General features: G+C 38.0%; 1 protein-coding gene across 11 annotated transcripts in view; it reads left to right on the top strand.

Moving 5' to 3' along the window:
- FKBP5 (FKBP prolyl isomerase 5) overlaps positions 1-16,876 on the top strand; it is a 128,355-nt gene that overhangs the window by 86,925 nt on the left and 24,554 nt on the right. For all 11 annotated transcript variants that reach the window (XM_070585969.1, XM_070585968.1, XM_070585966.1 and 8 more), the window contains 2 exons: positions 4,979-5,121; positions 6,066-6,180. In XM_070585969.1, coding sequence (XP_070442070.1) covers positions 4,979-5,121; positions 6,066-6,180 — 258 coding nt within the window. The remainder of the gene's footprint in view (positions 1-4,978; positions 5,122-6,065; positions 6,181-16,876) is intronic.

Below are 16,876 nucleotides of genomic sequence, written 5' to 3'. Positions count from 1 at the left end.
TTATTGCAAATGGAATGGAACTCTTGAAATTGATAAAGTAAATTGTACTTGAGCTAATAAAATTCAAGTCCAGATCAGATGTAAGAATAAATTGCATTTATATGTACTTGGTGTGTTATACCTACAGTTAAGATCCTAAAGATCAAGAATCTTAAAATTGGGGCCAGCCTAGTGGCATAGTGGTTAAGTTTGTGGGCTCTGCTTTGCTGGTCCCGGGTTGGTGATCCCAGGTGCAAACCTACACACTGCTCATCAAGCCATGCTGTGGCAGGGTCCTACATACCAAAAATAGAGGAAGATTGGCACAGGTGTTAGCTCAGTGATAATCTTCCTCCAGCAAAAAGAGGAAGATTGGCAACAGATCTTAGCTCAGGGCCAATCTTAGACCCCAAAAAAATAATCTTAAAATAAGAATCTTAAAATTGTTTATGCTTTGACCCAGTACTTCAATTCCTACTTCTAGGAATTGAACCTAAGGAAACATGGTAGAAGCTTACTTAACCAATTCCAGACTAACTGATGCTCTCCTTTCTGTCTGTAAATATACTGAGTGATAGCACTGGTTTCCTGTTCTGTGGTGTGGTCCCACACTCTGCGTCAGCCAGTTGAGTGGGCCTGGTCAGTGCCATCCAGTCACAGAACACTGAAACGCACCTGCAGTTGAACAAGTTGGGTTTATTACTTCTGTAGGGAGGGAGAATGCACAGCATGGGAAACTGTGGGATGTCTCAATCAGAGTGTTTGAAAGGACTTATAGAATTTGGGCTTGTATTAGGTGATTTGGGGAAGGGTTTAAGGAAGAGGGGCTTTGCTCTGGATTGGACATCGTTAGGATGTGGGGTGATTCTTTGAAGCTCTTCAGTCTTATCTGGGAGGAGGACTGCCTGGAGGAGACTAAAGCTATACCTGCTGGAAAAGCAGCAATCACTCCTATTAGCCAGGAGAGGGGGATGTTTGGTATTTTGTAGGTTGCGCAGTGACCTTGGTTTTTTTGTCCATGCTCAGACAAACTTTTAAAGTATCCTTGTTTTTTCTCACATTTTCGTGGTCTCAGAATGACCTTATCCGATGTTGATGTCTTGTGAGATTGTTTATGTCCAACAGGAGAATAGCATGGCCTAGCTGTGTGTCCCAGGCCAGCTTCAGACATCAGTATGGCCGAGCGGTAAGTGTCAACAGTTTGCGATGTAGGGGCTGCGCTTTTCTTCCTCAGGCTCTTACTAAGAATCCGCTGAAGCCTGTTTATATACATTGCACTCTTTGTAATTATACAATTTCATTGGCTATTATATAAAACACTGAAATTAATGTAAAAAGAAAGGAATTATTTCTAAGAAAACTGAGTTGAACATTTTTGGAAAGACTTATTAAGGTGAATTGCTAAAAGCATTTTTTAAATGGCTGTTGAATTAGGGGTGGGTAAAAGATAGGCGAAATGAGCAGGCCATTCAGAACACATTTTTATCGGGAGGATTCTGCATACTGATTGCTTTACAAGTGTCCTCTGGTTGTTACTCCACGTTAAAGAATCCCACATTCTAAATGGCAAATGATAAAGCCTAAGTGTGATTTATACAGTAAAAATAATGTGAAATTCTTATCACTGGAGCTACACTTAAAGGCAAGGCCATGGCCTCCTAACACAAAGTTAGTGAACTAATATACTTTGATATGTTTTAAGTTAAAAAAAATGTTTGAGGTATTTCTATGTCCTGTCTTATGATTCCTCTCATAAAGCAATGTTTTAAATTAACCTACCAACATAGTCCTGATTGTGTCGGTTGAGAGCTTTTACTGTGCAGAAACAGTCTTGTAATGATTTAGGTGCAAAGTTGTTCACTGAAACTTTATCATAGTAAAAAAAATAAAAACAACCCAATGTTTATTAATGAGAGTAATGAAATTATGGTATATTCAAAAGATAGAATAGTATATAGTTATTAAAAGTCATTTTTTAATATATTATCTTTTAACAAGAAAACTGCTTATGTAATATGAAATATAAAGAGTAGGCTACAAAACCAAATAAACTATGACCAGAATTTTAGGAATGTATGTGTAAAAATGTACTATGTAAACAAAGTATACATTATATATAATTGGAAGCAAATGAACCAAGAAACTGACAGTTTACCCCAGATGCTGGGATTTCAGAAGTTTTTTATTGTATTCTCTATGTTTTTCTGTACTTTTTTAAGTGTTCTGTACTGAGTATGTACTGGTTTTTTTCAGTCAGGGGAAATGCTTTTTAAGAAAAGAGCCCCAAGATTGGCAGTTTTAGAAGCATACCTGTGTTCATGTTAGCCTGGCTCTGCGCTCAGTGTGCTTCATTCCGTTATCTGAAGCTCCATGGAGGGAAGCTTGAACGTTCCCAAAGGAGGAGAAAAACAAAGGCGTGGGCGTGACTGACTTAGCTTGGAGCTCCTGTGCATTTGATGGACGGGCTGATGTTTCCAGCTTCTGAGGCCTAGTGTCCATATCGTCTATAGATTTAGCTTTTGCTGATTGCTCCAAACCCACCCCAAGGCGGGTGCTGCTTGTTTGTACTCTGGTGCTTACCATACTTTGTTTAAAACAAAAGTGAAAAAAATATATGCATCTTTCTCCTCCAGTAGCCACACCACATTGCATGTTCCTTGGAAGGAAGAAGGGAATGGTCACCTTTGTAGTCTTAGTACCTGACCGTTGCTCCTCGGTAATTGGCTAAATGTCTTGAACAAATGTACAGTAGTACCCCCACAACATAAAGATTTCCTGGGCCCGGCCCTGTGGCTGAGTGGTTAAGTTTGTGTGCTCTGCTTTGGCGGCCCAGGGTTCACTGGTTCGGATCCTGGGCAGAGACATGGCACTGCTTATCAAGCCACGCAGAGGTGGCGTCCCACATGCCACAACTAGAAGGACCCACAACCAGAGACATATACAACTATGTACTGGGGGGATTTGGGGAGAAAAAGCAGGAAAAAAAAGAAAAAAAAGGTTGGCAACAGTTGTTAGCTCAGGTGCCAATCTTAAAGAAAAAAAAAATTCCTGAAGGAGTATATAAGGTATTTGCCTTAAAATATCATAGTTGATAGTAAAAAAAATGTTCTCAGTGGCCCACACTGAAACTTAGCAGTCTTTAAAGAGCATCAGTGACAGGAAAGCAGCCTGTCAACAGCAGACTTTCCATTTCTTCAGATGATTCTGGACTGTTTGCACAGTAGAACCATGTGTGGGCATATAAATTGATATAGCCATTTTGGAAGAGCATTTGGGTATTATCTATCAAATCGAAAATGCACATCCCCTTTGCACTTCTAGGAATTTACCCTCCATATATACTTGCACAAAGTAGGCAAACATATCTGGACAAATATCCTTATTAGAGTACGGTTGATAATATGTTTCTCAATAGGAGAGTGACTGGAATATTATGCAGCTGTTGAGAATGAGGTAGATCTGTTTGCATTTACAATGATGATGGTAATGATGGCTGTCCTTTATTAAATACATGTTATATGCCAGGAACTGTGCCATGCCTTTGACATATTTCTGATAATTCTTGGAACAGCTATATGGCAGGTACTATTATTATCTACATTTTGCAGATAAGGAAACTGAGGCACAGAGGTTAAACAACTTGCACAGGGTCGCATAACTGATAAGGAGCAGACCTGGTATTTGAATCCTAGGTGTCTGAGGTTAAAACAGCCTGTACTTTTAACCTCTAAAATGCATATCCTCTTTTCTACTGTTGGAGAAAGATCAAGATACGTATATTAAATGAAAAAGCAGTTCAGAACTGAATGTATAGTATGCTGTCATTTGTGTTTTGAATTTTTTAAAAAGCGACAGCACACAATGGAAGGGTACAAAACAAACATAACAGTGGCTTCTTACAAGGAGGGGACCGATGACCTTTTACCTCTCACTTTATGTCTTTCACTCTTGGGTGTGCTTTAATAATAGACATATATAATATAATAAATTTTTAACTAAAATGAATGTATCTGATATCTTGAAAAATCGTAATACTTAATGAACACTAAGCTGAAACCCTGAGTCACACATGCTCTATCCATCCCTATTTACATACTTAGTGTAGGGTTCCTCCTCTTCTCATATCCTACCAGCAGCTCTCCGTTCGAGATAATGGCTCTCCTCAAAACGCACTTCCTCTGGGCTTCACTGCTTGCTTGATCCCACTTTGAATACCGAAGTTTTTGATTGACTGAGCACCTCAATTTTATATTTTATCCCTTTAAATTACCTACATGTTCTGTTACTTCCCAAAGGATTTGAGACTGCTTATTGTAAAATATAAGTACAATTATATAGGCTGATACAGTTCTATAGTAAAGTTAACTTTTAGTTTCTTGGAAGTAGGCAAAAAAAAAAAAAAAGGAAAAATTCTAATTTCTCTAGTTCTTGTGATTTGACAAAAGGACACATACCATTTTGTTTAAAAAAAGCCAAAACACTTTTTTTCTTATTCTAAATTTTGAAAAGAAATCTGTTTCATGGGCCCCTTTATGCAATTTATACTTTTCTGGTTTCTTGTTTGTTGTTTTTGTCTACCCAAGTAAATTACAAGCTTCCTTAGGACAAATTCTATTTTCTATACTATTTTTGTTCCATCTCTGCCTAGAAAACATGCACTTATTATTATGGTTGAAATTATAAATTAAGCAACAACTGCAGCCCAGACACATTTCAAAGATTACGTTACTGCTACTTTTCAAAGACTTAATCTTTGTGCAGTTTAGAAATTGATACTACTTTCATCTGCTCAGCAGGGAATCCACTCTGATAGCCATCAGAAAAATCAGTTTATTTCTTAGTGTGTAGTTTTTGCTGATTTCTTTCGTTTTGTAGCTCCTACTTTCTAGCTGAGTATGTATTGTAAAGAATTGGAAATTTATTTGAAATTTTGTTTTATGAGAGTTAAATCCTTGAAAATGTGGCCTCTAGCTTTCGACTGCCTTTTCCTTTCTCGTAGGCCAAGTTATCAAGGCATGGGACATTGGGGTGGCGACCATGAAGAAAGGAGAGGTCTGCCATTTGCTGTGCAAACCAGAATATGCGTATGGCTCGGCGGGCAGCCTCCCCAAAATTCCCTCAAATGCAACTCTCTTTTTTGAGGCAAGTATGTGTGTGATGTCGCCCTGTTAGCATCCGCTCTACTGTAGTGCTGGCTCTGAAGCAGCAGGCAGTGGAATAAGGAACTAAGCTTGCTATTGAGAATCAGATCCAACTTATTTATTTTGGAGCTTGGCTTCTTGAATTGTTTCCCACAAACCCAAGGGGTGTGTGCCAGTGCTTTCTTAGAAACGTGTCTCTGGCACAAAAAAGTCATATCCAAATAAACAAAAGACACCAGGCTTAGAAATAAAAGTTCTGGTCAGTGGTGTGAGTATGACATACTCGAAACTGACCGGAAGACAGGACGGAAATGTCGGAGATAAATGTTGAAATATACCTCAACCAAGTTGTAAGTTATTTTCATATTATAAAGGTGTGTAAATGTCACAGGTCTCACTTCTTCAATGGAAGCAGTAGGTGGTGATAATACATTTTTTATCCTGTGTTGAATTACGCATATTTGGCCAAACCTCGTTAAAAAAATTAAGGGGGAAATCCTTCAAACATCGTACCTAGGTCAAATACACCATTAGTTGGTTGTAGGCATGATTCATAGGATTTATTCTTAAATTTTAAGAAGGAATTCCGTGAATCTGGGGTGGGAAAGTGGCGGCTTCTAGAGTCAGACAAAATAGTCCTGCGCCAGCACTTTGTAGCTCTGGCCTTCTGCCCACAAGGCAGTCTTCCTAGTATTTCCTGTCTGTCTTTGCACTGCGGCCCCACAGGATGTAGTCCTAGACATTATCATTACATGAAAGTTCTTTCCAGGTATTGAAAAATGTAGTGTCCTTTTTTCCCTACTTTTCCAATACCTAAGATGCATAGATAAATATAAAACAGAGTTTTATTTTTGTAAAATGAAAGGAGAATTGGTTGCCCTTGCCTTTAAATTGTTAAATTGACTGTTCTGTCTTTTCTCAGCCGAATCCCTTTTTCCTTTCTAGATTGAGCTCCTTGATTTCAAAGGAGAGGATTTATTTGAAGATGGAGGCATTATCCGAAGAATCAAACAGAAAGGAGAAGGGTATTCAAACCCAAACGAAGGAGCAACAGTAGAAAGTAAGTTGCATTCCATTTATGTGGATGAAAGAGATTTCTTTTTTAAATCTGTTTGTAGAAATAAATATACTGAATATATCTCAAGAATAGTTTTAAATTCAACATTTATTTAATAGTGACTTCATTTAGTAAATATTCATTCAACATGTATGTGCCAGGTATTGTACCAGCCTCTACAAACTCAAAAAATGAATAAAAGATAATCCCATCCATCAAGGAATTCTTAGTCCGTGAACTCCTTGGTGTGCCAACAACTATATTAGTTGCCTTAAATATTTGTTCATTTATTTCTCACAGTAACTTCATGAGGTAAGATTTATTATCCCCAAGTGAGAAAAGTGAATTCAGAGAAGTTGCATAAATTGCCCCAAATTACAGAGTTACTAAACAGAGCAGTAGATTGTAATCCCCGTCAGGGCTCTCCAACCCACCTCACAGGCTGTCATCCAGATAAAACAGTTCATCATTTTGTTAGATCAAAGCTGGATAATAGGAGCCAGCCGAGTGGCACAGCGGTTAAGTGTGCACATTCCACTTCAGCGGCCCAAGGTTCACCGGTTCGGAGCCCAGGTGTAGACATGGCACCGTTTGGCAAGCCATGCTGCAGCAGGCGTATAAAGTGGAGGAAGATGGGCATGAATGTTAGCTCAGGGCCATCTTCCTCAGCAAAAAGAGGAGGATTGGCAGCAGATGTTAGCTCAGGGCTGATCCTCCTCAAAAAAAAAAAAAAAAAAAAAACTGCGTAATAGTGTTCATTCTATTCTATGTCCAGACACTTGGATTCAAATTCCAGTCTTCCATTTGAGTGACCTGAAGCTGTTCTGTTTCTACATTTGCTAAATTGGGAGTAAGGACACTTCTGAAGGCTGGGATAACTGGTCCCTCTTCCTCCCTCCCAGAGCACGTTGTATATACCACTGTGTACACTACTTGTCACTTTATATTGTGCGGTACAGTCACGCACCACATAACGATGTTTCAGTCAGCAACAAACTGCATATACGACGGTAGTCCCACAAGGTTAGTACCATATAGCTTAGGTTTGTAGTAGTCTATACCACCTAGGTTTGTCTGAGTACACTCTATGGTATTTGTGTAAAATCACCTAACGACGCATTTCTCAGAATGTATCCATGTCATTAAGCGACACATGACTATAGTCCCCGCTTATCGGCAGAGAATGGTTTCAAGACCCCCAGTGCTTCCTGAAACCATGGATAGTACTGAACCTCATATATACTGTTTTTTCCTATCGGTACATACCTGTGATAAAGTTTGATTTATAAATTAGGCACAGTAAGAGATTAACAACAATAAATAATAAAATAGAACAATTATAACAATGTACTGTAATAGAACTTATCATAGGTCTTAGCAACCTCAGCATATGATTCTTTTTCTTTACTAAGTCCAAAACTTTCACCTTTTCACTTAAAGGAGTCACTTTACAGCTTCTCTTTGGCATATCTAAATTGGCAGCATCACTGCTGTTGTGCTTTGGGGCCATTATTAAGTAAAATAAGGGTTACTTGAACACAAGCACTGCGATACTGCAACAGTTGATCCAATAACTGAGTTGGCTGCTCAGGGACTTAATAGGGGGGTAGCATATACAGTGGGATGCACAGGACAAAGGGATGGTTCATGTCCCAGGGCAAGACAGCACAAGATTTCACCACGCTACTCAAAATGGCTCACAATTTAAACGTTATGAATTGTCTATTTCTGAAATTTTGCATTTAATATTTTCCTACCGTGGTTGACCACAGATAACTGCAGAACGTGAAACCGTGGATAAGCGGGGACAACTGTGATCAGCATTTACCCATTTCCCAAGTGTACAGTGAGTTTTTGAGGACTAGAATCTGTATCTTTTTGTTTCCAGCATCACACACAGTGCCTTACACACGTTTGATGTTCAGTAAACACTTTCTACATGGATAAATGTTTGAAAGATGACACTCACTGAGCTGAAGTGCTTCAAAAAAAGAGAGTTGAGAAAACAGAGAAATACTTCCATTAAGAGAAAAATCAAATCACTAAACAAGGATGGCAACATGAACTATTAAAGGCTTATTTAAAATAAAGAGTTCGTTTAAAACAGTAAACCATAACAGTTGATTTTCTTATCTTTAATGTTGTGTATACTACTTTGGACCCATATTTCATTTCCGCAAGTCTGGCAAATTAGTTCAGATTTCGTTTGGGGGGTTTTTTAAAATGGAAACGGTTATAAATAGTGGTACTGTACTATTGCAGTTGAAGTGTTTGCATAGTTATCGTTTATGATAAGTTTTAGAATAAATGAAGAGTGCAGATGTGTAATGTCAGAGAAGTACCTAGACCAGAAGTCGGGAGATAGGATTCTGACGTCCACTGACTCTAAGGGGACCTCCGCTCTCTGGGCTGTAGCTTCCTTCCTGCACAGTGACGCAGGGGCAGACCTCTTGATTTCTAAGGTCCTGCTAGCCCTAAACATTCCATGATAGAATTCTAAATATTTATAGGAATGATAGAAAAATTATCTTGTGTATATTAACAAGCAGTTTAAAAGCTTGTCTGTAATATGTATTTTAAATTTTTTTAATGAAATTTTCAAACATATACAAAAGTAGAGGTTTTCTTCCTGTGATATAGTGACTCCCCAGATTCAACAATTTATAATATATATTTTAAAACTGGAGGTTTTTGTCAACTAAATTTAAAGGAAAAACTTTTCCCAATTATAGACAATACCAGAAAACTACCACTGTAGAGTTAACTTTGGAGCAGGCTAAATTAAATCAAATCTAGCTTTCTGTAATACTTTCAATGGGAATAGTTTTTTTTAACTTTTTATTTTGAAATAATTTTCAACTTACAGAAAAGTTGCAAAACTAGAACAGAGCATTCCCTTATATGCTTCACCCAGCTTCCCCTAATGGTAGCATCTTACCTGACCACAGTACATTTATCAAAATCAGGAAAGTAACACTGATACAATACTGTTAACTCTTCTGCAGATCTTATATGAATTTCACCAGTTGCCACATCGATGTCCTTTTCCTGGTCCATGATCAATCAAATTCAGGATCCAACATTGTATTTGGTTGTCGTGTCTCCTTAGTCCCCTCCAATTGATGAGAGTTCATCAGTCTTTCTGTGTTTTTCATGACTCTTAGACTTTTGAAGATAACTGGCCAGTTATTTTGTAGAATATCCCTCAATTTGGGTTTGTCTAATGTTTTCACATGATTAGATTGAGGTTACGTATTTTTGGAAAAATATCACATAAGTGATGTTGTACCCTTCTCAGTTCATCATTATCAGAAGGTAGGTGATGTTGCTGTCTCATTGCTGGTGCTATTAACTTTGGTCACTTGGTTTAGGTGGGATCTGTCACGTTTTTCCAATGTAAAGTTACTGTTTTTCCCTTTGTGATTCCTAAGTATCTCATTGGTATGGAACTGCTAGGAGACAATGCAAATATCTTCTTTTACATCACACTTTCGCACAGTAGTTTTAGCATCCATTAATGATTTTTGCATGCAGCAGTTGTTACTGTGATATTTACCTAATGGTGATTTTTCTATATCCATTGTTCCTTCTACATTTAATTGAAATTCTACTGTAAGGAAGGACTGCCTCTTCTCCTGTTTATTTATTCACTTGTTTATTTATATCAGTATGGACCATGGATATTTATTTTATTCTGTAGGTTATTATTCATTACTATACTTATTTATTTTGTAGCTCAAATTGTCCCAGATTTGGCCATTGGAAGGTCCTTCAACTTGGCTCTTGTGTGCTTTCAGCTTATCTCCAGTGTGTTGTAAGCACTTCCTTACTTTTGGCACCACAAGATGCTCTAGGCTCGTTTTGTAATTTCCCTGCCCCAGGCCTGGAATAAACCATTTCTCCAAGGAGCCCTGATTCCTTTTCTTGGAAAATGGTATTTAGAAACCAATCTGGGTGCTAGGTGTACTCATGCAATGGAATGTTATTGCTTCCAGAACCTCTTAGCAGACAGAGCTAGGAAATGTATATGCCTCAACATGCATATATACACGTCTGTATTATTTCCATATTTAATATATATTAACCATGAGTACATACACTTCTGATTTCTTTTATTGAGATCGCATTGGTTCATAACATTATATAAATTTCAGATGTACATCATTGTATTTTGACTTCTGTATAGACTGCATTGTGTTCAGCACCAAAAGTCTAGTTTTTAATCTGTCACCATACATCTGTGCCCATTTACTCCTTTTGCCCCTACCTTCTTCCCCTCTGGTAACCACCAGTTTGTTCTCTTTATCTATGCATTTGTTTGTTTATCTTCCACCTATGAGTGAAATCACATGGTAGTTGTCTTTCTCCCTGACTTATTTCGCTTAGCATAATACCCTCAAGGTCCATCCTTGTCACAAATGGCAAGATTTCATCTTTTTTAATGGCTGAGTAGTATTCCATTTTGTGTGAGTGTGTATGTATATAGACACCACATCTTCTTTATCTGTTCATCCTTTCATGGGCACTTAGGTTGCTTCCAAGATTTGGCTATTGTGAATAATGCTGCAGTGAACATAGAGGTGCATATATCTTTGCAAATTAGTGTTTTCATGTGCTTTGGATAAATACCCAGAAGTGGAATAGCTGGATCATAGGTATTTCTATTTTTCGGGGCCAGCCCGGTGGCACAGTGGTTAAGTTCACACGTTCCACTTCTCGGTGGCCCGGGGTTCACCGGTTTGGATCCCGGATGCAGACATGGCACCACTTGGCACGCCATGCTGTGGTAGGCGTCCCACATATAAAGTAAAGGAAGATGGGCGTGGTGTTAGCTAAGGGCCAGGCCTCCTCAACAAAAAGAGGAGGACTGGCAGTAGTTAGCTCAGGACTAATCTTCCTAAAAAAAAAAGGTATTTCTATTTTTAATTTTTTGAGAAATCTCCATACTGTTTTCCATAGTGGTTGCACCAGTTTGCATTCCCACCAGCAGTGTGTGATGGTTCCTCTTTCTCCACATCTTCTCCAACACTTGTTATTTCTCATCTTTTTTTTTTAAAGATTGGCACCTGAGCTAACCACTGTTGCCAGTCTTTTTTTTTTTTTTCCTGCTTTTTCTCCCCAAATCCCCCCAGTACATAGTTGTATATTCTTAGGTGTGGGCCCTTCTAGTTGTGGCATGGGGACGCCACCTCAGCGTGGCCTGATGAGCAGTGCCATGTCTGTGCCCAGGATCCGAACCAGCAAAACACTGGGCCACCAAAGCAGAGCACGTGAACTTAACCACTCAGCCACGGGGCCGGCCCCTCATCTTTTTAATAATAGCAATTCTGATGCGTGTGAGGTGATATCTTGTAGTTTTGATTGCATTTCCCTAATAATTAATGATGTTGAACATCTTTTCATGTGCCTGTTGGCCATCTATATATCTTCTCTGGAAAAATGTCTGTTCATGTCCTCTGCCCGTTTTTTGATCAGACACTTCCAATTTCAAACCAGCACCACAGGTTTGTTCTAACCTTCTCCTTTTCCTTATTTGAAACTCTTTTCTGCAGCAATGAGAAACCTGGCTCTCATTATCCACAATATATTTCTTTATTTGCTCAATCATAGCATGTACATAAAGTAGCTTCAGAATTGCCAACCCATATCCCTGTGAAAAACAGATCTCCAAGTCTGGCCCCGTGGCCTAGCGGTTAAGTTTGACACGCCCCACTTTGGCAGCCCAGGTTCAGCTGCCAGGCGCAGACCTACACTGCTCGTTGGTGGCCATGCTGTGGCAGCGACCCACATACAAAATGGAGGAAGATTGGCACAGGTGTTAGCTCAGGGCAAATCGTCCTCAGCTAAACAAAACCCCAAAACAACAACAACAACAAAATTTCCTAAGTAGGAAATATTTGTGTATGGTTCCTTTTGTCATTAGCCTTATAAGTATACATTGAAAACACTGTTTTTCAACTTGGGTTAGTTCTTTCTTCTTCACTCCCTTCAGTATCGTTATGTTGTTACCCATTTGTAATACAGTTAGCTTCACTGGTTACTGTTTGCATTCTATTTGGGGTTCTCCCCACACTCTGGTTGATTTTAGTTATGTATTTGTTTTTTGGGTGCATGAGGCCTTACCATGATTCTGAACTGTATAAAATGATGTATTCTTAAGTGTTATTCTCCCTCATCCCCACTAACCTGTCCCCATCTCCCCATCCTGTTCTTACTTACCTCCTGTGGGTAACCAGTCTCATTAGTTCCTGGTTTACTCTTCTTGTATTTCTTTTGCAGAAATGAGCAGATACATGTTTCGGGGTTTTTTTCTTTCTATCTCCTTCCTTTTTGCATGAAGAGTAAACCACTATGAATGGAATTTTTTAAATGTCTGAATAATCCTTTATGTAATTTTATTTTTTCTGTTTCCAAATATATTAAGAAAGGGCAATGACTAACTTTTTGTCTCTTGTCTTGTTAGATTGTACTTTCCTGGGAAATTTTAGAGTAAATGGTTTATTTTTACTTTCTCTCTCAAAAGCCCTTTTTGGTTTTCTGGAACAAATCAGTTTAATAAAAATTTATGATGTTATATTTTCGCTTATCAAGGTAAAGATGTCCTGCTTTCGCTCTTTGAAACAAGTTAGCTGTGTGTGGGAGGAGGACAGAAGTTTGACTGAAAAGTGGTCCCTGCCAGAAACCAAGATCGTCTCATTTGTTTTTGAAGTCTTCTCAGTCTTTACTGGTTTGCCTTTTTTTGTAGCATCACTCGTGCCCTTAGATTCAAAACCAGGTATAAATCCTAGACATAAAGCCAGTTCTGCAGTAAAAGAGAACAATAGACAATGATCACCCATTATATTATGTCATTATAGATATGCCAGAGTTACAAAGTTTCCGTCGCTTCTGTGTAAAGGTAGAATAAAGTAGTGAGGGGAGGGGGCACACATGCTTTGGAAGTGATAGATTTGAGTTTTGAATCTTGGAATCACTACTTAGTATTTTTATGACTTTAGACAAGTTACTTAACCAGCTTGAGCGTCTAGTTTTCGTATCTATAAAATAGGAATAATCTTTAACCCTCAACAGGTTGTTGTGACAGTTAAATGAAGAAAGGTGCCTAGTACATGGTGGACGCTTAATTTCTTCTTTTGGCCCTCTATGTTATGTTTATATAATTTGTTTTGCTTCCTTTAAATAGATGTAAGGAAAGAAATCCTTGACTCCTCTTTCTCTTATATCCTACCTACATCTACTCTGTCAGCAAATCCTTTTTGCTCTATCAGAGTTGACCTAGACCCCGTGATTAATTTGTTTTTGTCTTTAATAAGAGTCTTCAGATTAATTATATATCTTCTTAATAGTAATCTTACCTAAATCATATTTCTCCAGGGTTTTGGTTTGGTTCATTGTTTTTGTTTGTTTTCTTGAGGTACAATTCACATATAACATTGTATTAGTTTCAGGTATACAATGTAATGATTCAATATTTGTATATATTGCAAAATAATCACTGTATTTTTTAACACTCATCAAACAAAAATGTTCGTTTTTTGAAGAGTAATGTTATGGACTGAATCAAAAGGCTTTTGCTGAATTGTAGTCTTTCTTTCCTTTTAGTAATTTGTATGTCTCTCTGTGGAAGAGAGAACTTAAATTAGTTTGACAAGATTTCTTCTTTCTCAAAGAAATTTTGATTTTTACTTTGATTTTTACTCTCTGTCAAGATCCTAATGCTTGCAAATCAATTTTTAGATTGTGTTCCAGTGTGTTTTTTCTTGTGTCAGTTAAGATGACCATCTTGTAATTTTTATTCTGTCGTCTTTTTTCCATTAAAAAAAAGTCACTGTGTTCTAAGGTACTCTAATTGACATTACCATGATGACTGAAACTTGAGTCATCGTACTTTAGTTTAATTGCCAATAGTGGCTACATCGTTACTTTTAAGATTTGCTGTCTTAGAAAATCCAGTCTGACTGACAAAAGGCTCTAAATAACTCCCTGCTCCTCTTCCCCCAAATCCCCTTCTCTCTGATTTGTCAACTTTCATGCTTGGAGTGGGCACATCAAAGTGCTGGCTGTATGTGACTCTCCTGTGTCTTGCTTCACAGTGCTTCCAACCACATTTGAATGCAAAGAATGCAGACAATTGGCTGTATTTTCAAATGTGAAAATTTCAACAGAGTAATCCGCAGGATGAAGCTGTTGGAGTACCCTTCCCTCTCACCTCCTTTCCTTCTCCAAATCCCACTGAAATGAGAGAAGGGGGCTGGGGTGGAGAAGGATTTCACAAGAGGGAGAATTCTTATTAGTGCTGGAAAACAGGGAGAGTACAAGAAGTTGATCAGAAGTGATGAAGAATTTCTAGAATATGTAAAGTAGATAAAATTGGGCTGATGGAAACTAGACTCAGGAAACCCAACCCAGAACAGGTGTAGAGAAGACCTCTGCAGAGGTACATACTGTTCTTCTCAGCCAGCTCGGGCAGAACTCCAAGCTCACTGTCAGCTGGTCCAAGGGAGCCAAAGCAGGCTATGGGGCAATCGTCTGGGTTATAAAACAATATGGGACAGCTGGGCCAGTAAAGCTCTAGTGAGTAGTTCTTAACTTTGGCTGAATTGAGAATTACCTGGGGAGCTTTTAAAATCCTGATGCCCAGGCCTTAGCCAGACCACTTAAATAAGAATCTCAGATCTCAAAGGATGGAACTCCAGGCACAAGTATTTTTTTAAAACTCCCCAGAGGATTCTAGTTTGCAGCCAAGGATTAAGAACTACTACTCTAGGGTCTGGCTGTACTTTTGCTCCCAGGCTAAAGCCAGTAAGGCCAGATTTCTAAAATAAAATAGGGGTCTGCCTCAGAAGACTCCACGGGTTAGGACTTGGACTAGAGAATGAGAATGTGAAGTATCTTTAAACTTTTAAAGCACTTTTGAAGGGGGAAAAAGTGAAATAGGTGAAAAAAGGGGAAAAAAGTGAAATAGCAGCTCTACACAACAGGTAAATAGGCTAAAGTGTTTTGCTCCTGAAGTGAAACTTGTTCATACGTCACCAGCGGGGGAAGGTGTCCCCAAACTTCCTGTGCACACCGTACTCAGCACATAATAAATGCTCTATAGCTGCTTGTGGAATCTTCCCCTTTAGATTCCCTCAGTCGGCCCACCTCTTTTGGGAAAAGGCCTACCATGGGAATATATCCAACTGCTGAGAAAAACTGTGCCAGGTAACTATAATCGTTTCGTCTTTCTTAATCCTTCCTTTATAATATGAATAGACAACAAAGAATCATCAGCAAATACCATGAGAAAGAAGACCAAAATAGACTTAGAAGAAGTAGAAGAGAACTTTTAAAATACTAATTATTATTTCAGAGAGATTTAACAGAATATTAAATTCGTAAGTCAAAAATCCAGCTTCTCTGGAAAAGGAAAGGGAGGACAAGAGAGTTTCTGGAAATTGAGAATATGATTATCAAAATTGGAATTCAGAGGAAGGATTGAAGAACAAAATGGACAGTCCTTCCATTCTGAATTAGTGATCTGAAAGATAGTCAAGGATATCTCAGAACATAGAAAAATTAGAAGACATGAATGATATAGGCAATATGCATCTAAACAAATGTGTAACAGAAAATAATTTCCTGGAGAAGACAGAAGAGTCTTAAGATTGAAAGGGGTAGTTGATAGTGGCATATAGGAGTAAGGTGTGCTTTTTCACCTAGATAGATCCTAGTGAAATTAATTCCATAGCTTAAAAGAAAATTCTGAATTCCTCCAAGGTGGAACAAGATATGGGCAAAGGAGTGAGAATTAGAGTGACATCAGACTTCTTATTTGTGACACTAAATAGTAAAAGACAATGCTTTGAGCATTGTCTACAACTATGAGTAATTTGAATCTAGGCTTCTGTACTCAACCAAACTAAGTATGAGAACAAAATTAACTTTTTGGAATGTGCAGATCATGCTGTTTTTGGAAAAAATACTATGACATATACTAAAACATCACAAAAAATAAAGCCAAGAAGTAAAGACTCGAGGCATCAGAAACATTAGTGAGTGAGAAGTTAATTTCCATAATATGACAACAAAGTTGGATACGTTTATCTTGAAAGATCGCTGAAATGGTAGAACTATAATGTTAAAAATAATAATAGTTTAAGAGTCTGGAGATAGGTTTTGGGTTATTTTAACAAAATGTGGTGTGGATGGGAAATGAAGAGGGGAGGCAAAATTGTCTAAAATTATTTTCTTATTCCAGGGGAGATTATGCTGGTTAATTCTTAACATTGGTTATATATATATATATGTCTTTAAATGATTTGTTTAAAATTTAATGGAAGGTACCGGTAAGAATAGCGTGTAGAGCTTCAAAACCACCCTATATGGAGTGAAGAAGTAGAGGAATGAGGAAAATTTGATCAATCCAGTAAAAGTAGCAAAGGAAAAATAACCAGAAAATATTATATAGAAAACCTAAAATAAGAGGGTAGGAATAAAACCAATCATATCAGTGCTTACAAAAAATATAGATGAGATAAAGTCACCTATTAAAGGCAAAAATTCTCATAAGGGTAAAATGACGACCACAACAACAAAATCTAGCTATATGCTCTTTATAAATAAAACACAAAAAACAAAATGGTGCCAAAGATCGAAAATAGAGGAAAGATTTGACTCTGTTGAGATTGAACAGAGCTGTGAGGGTTTTGGGGTTGGT

This window comes from Equus przewalskii, chromosome 19 (assembly GCF_037783145.1).
Source record: "Equus przewalskii isolate Varuska chromosome 19, EquPr2, whole genome shotgun sequence".
Lineage (NCBI taxonomy): Eukaryota > Metazoa > Chordata > Mammalia > Perissodactyla > Equidae > Equus > Equus przewalskii.
Note: the sequence above shows the minus strand (reverse complement) of the source record. Positions and strands in the feature narration are given on the sequence as shown.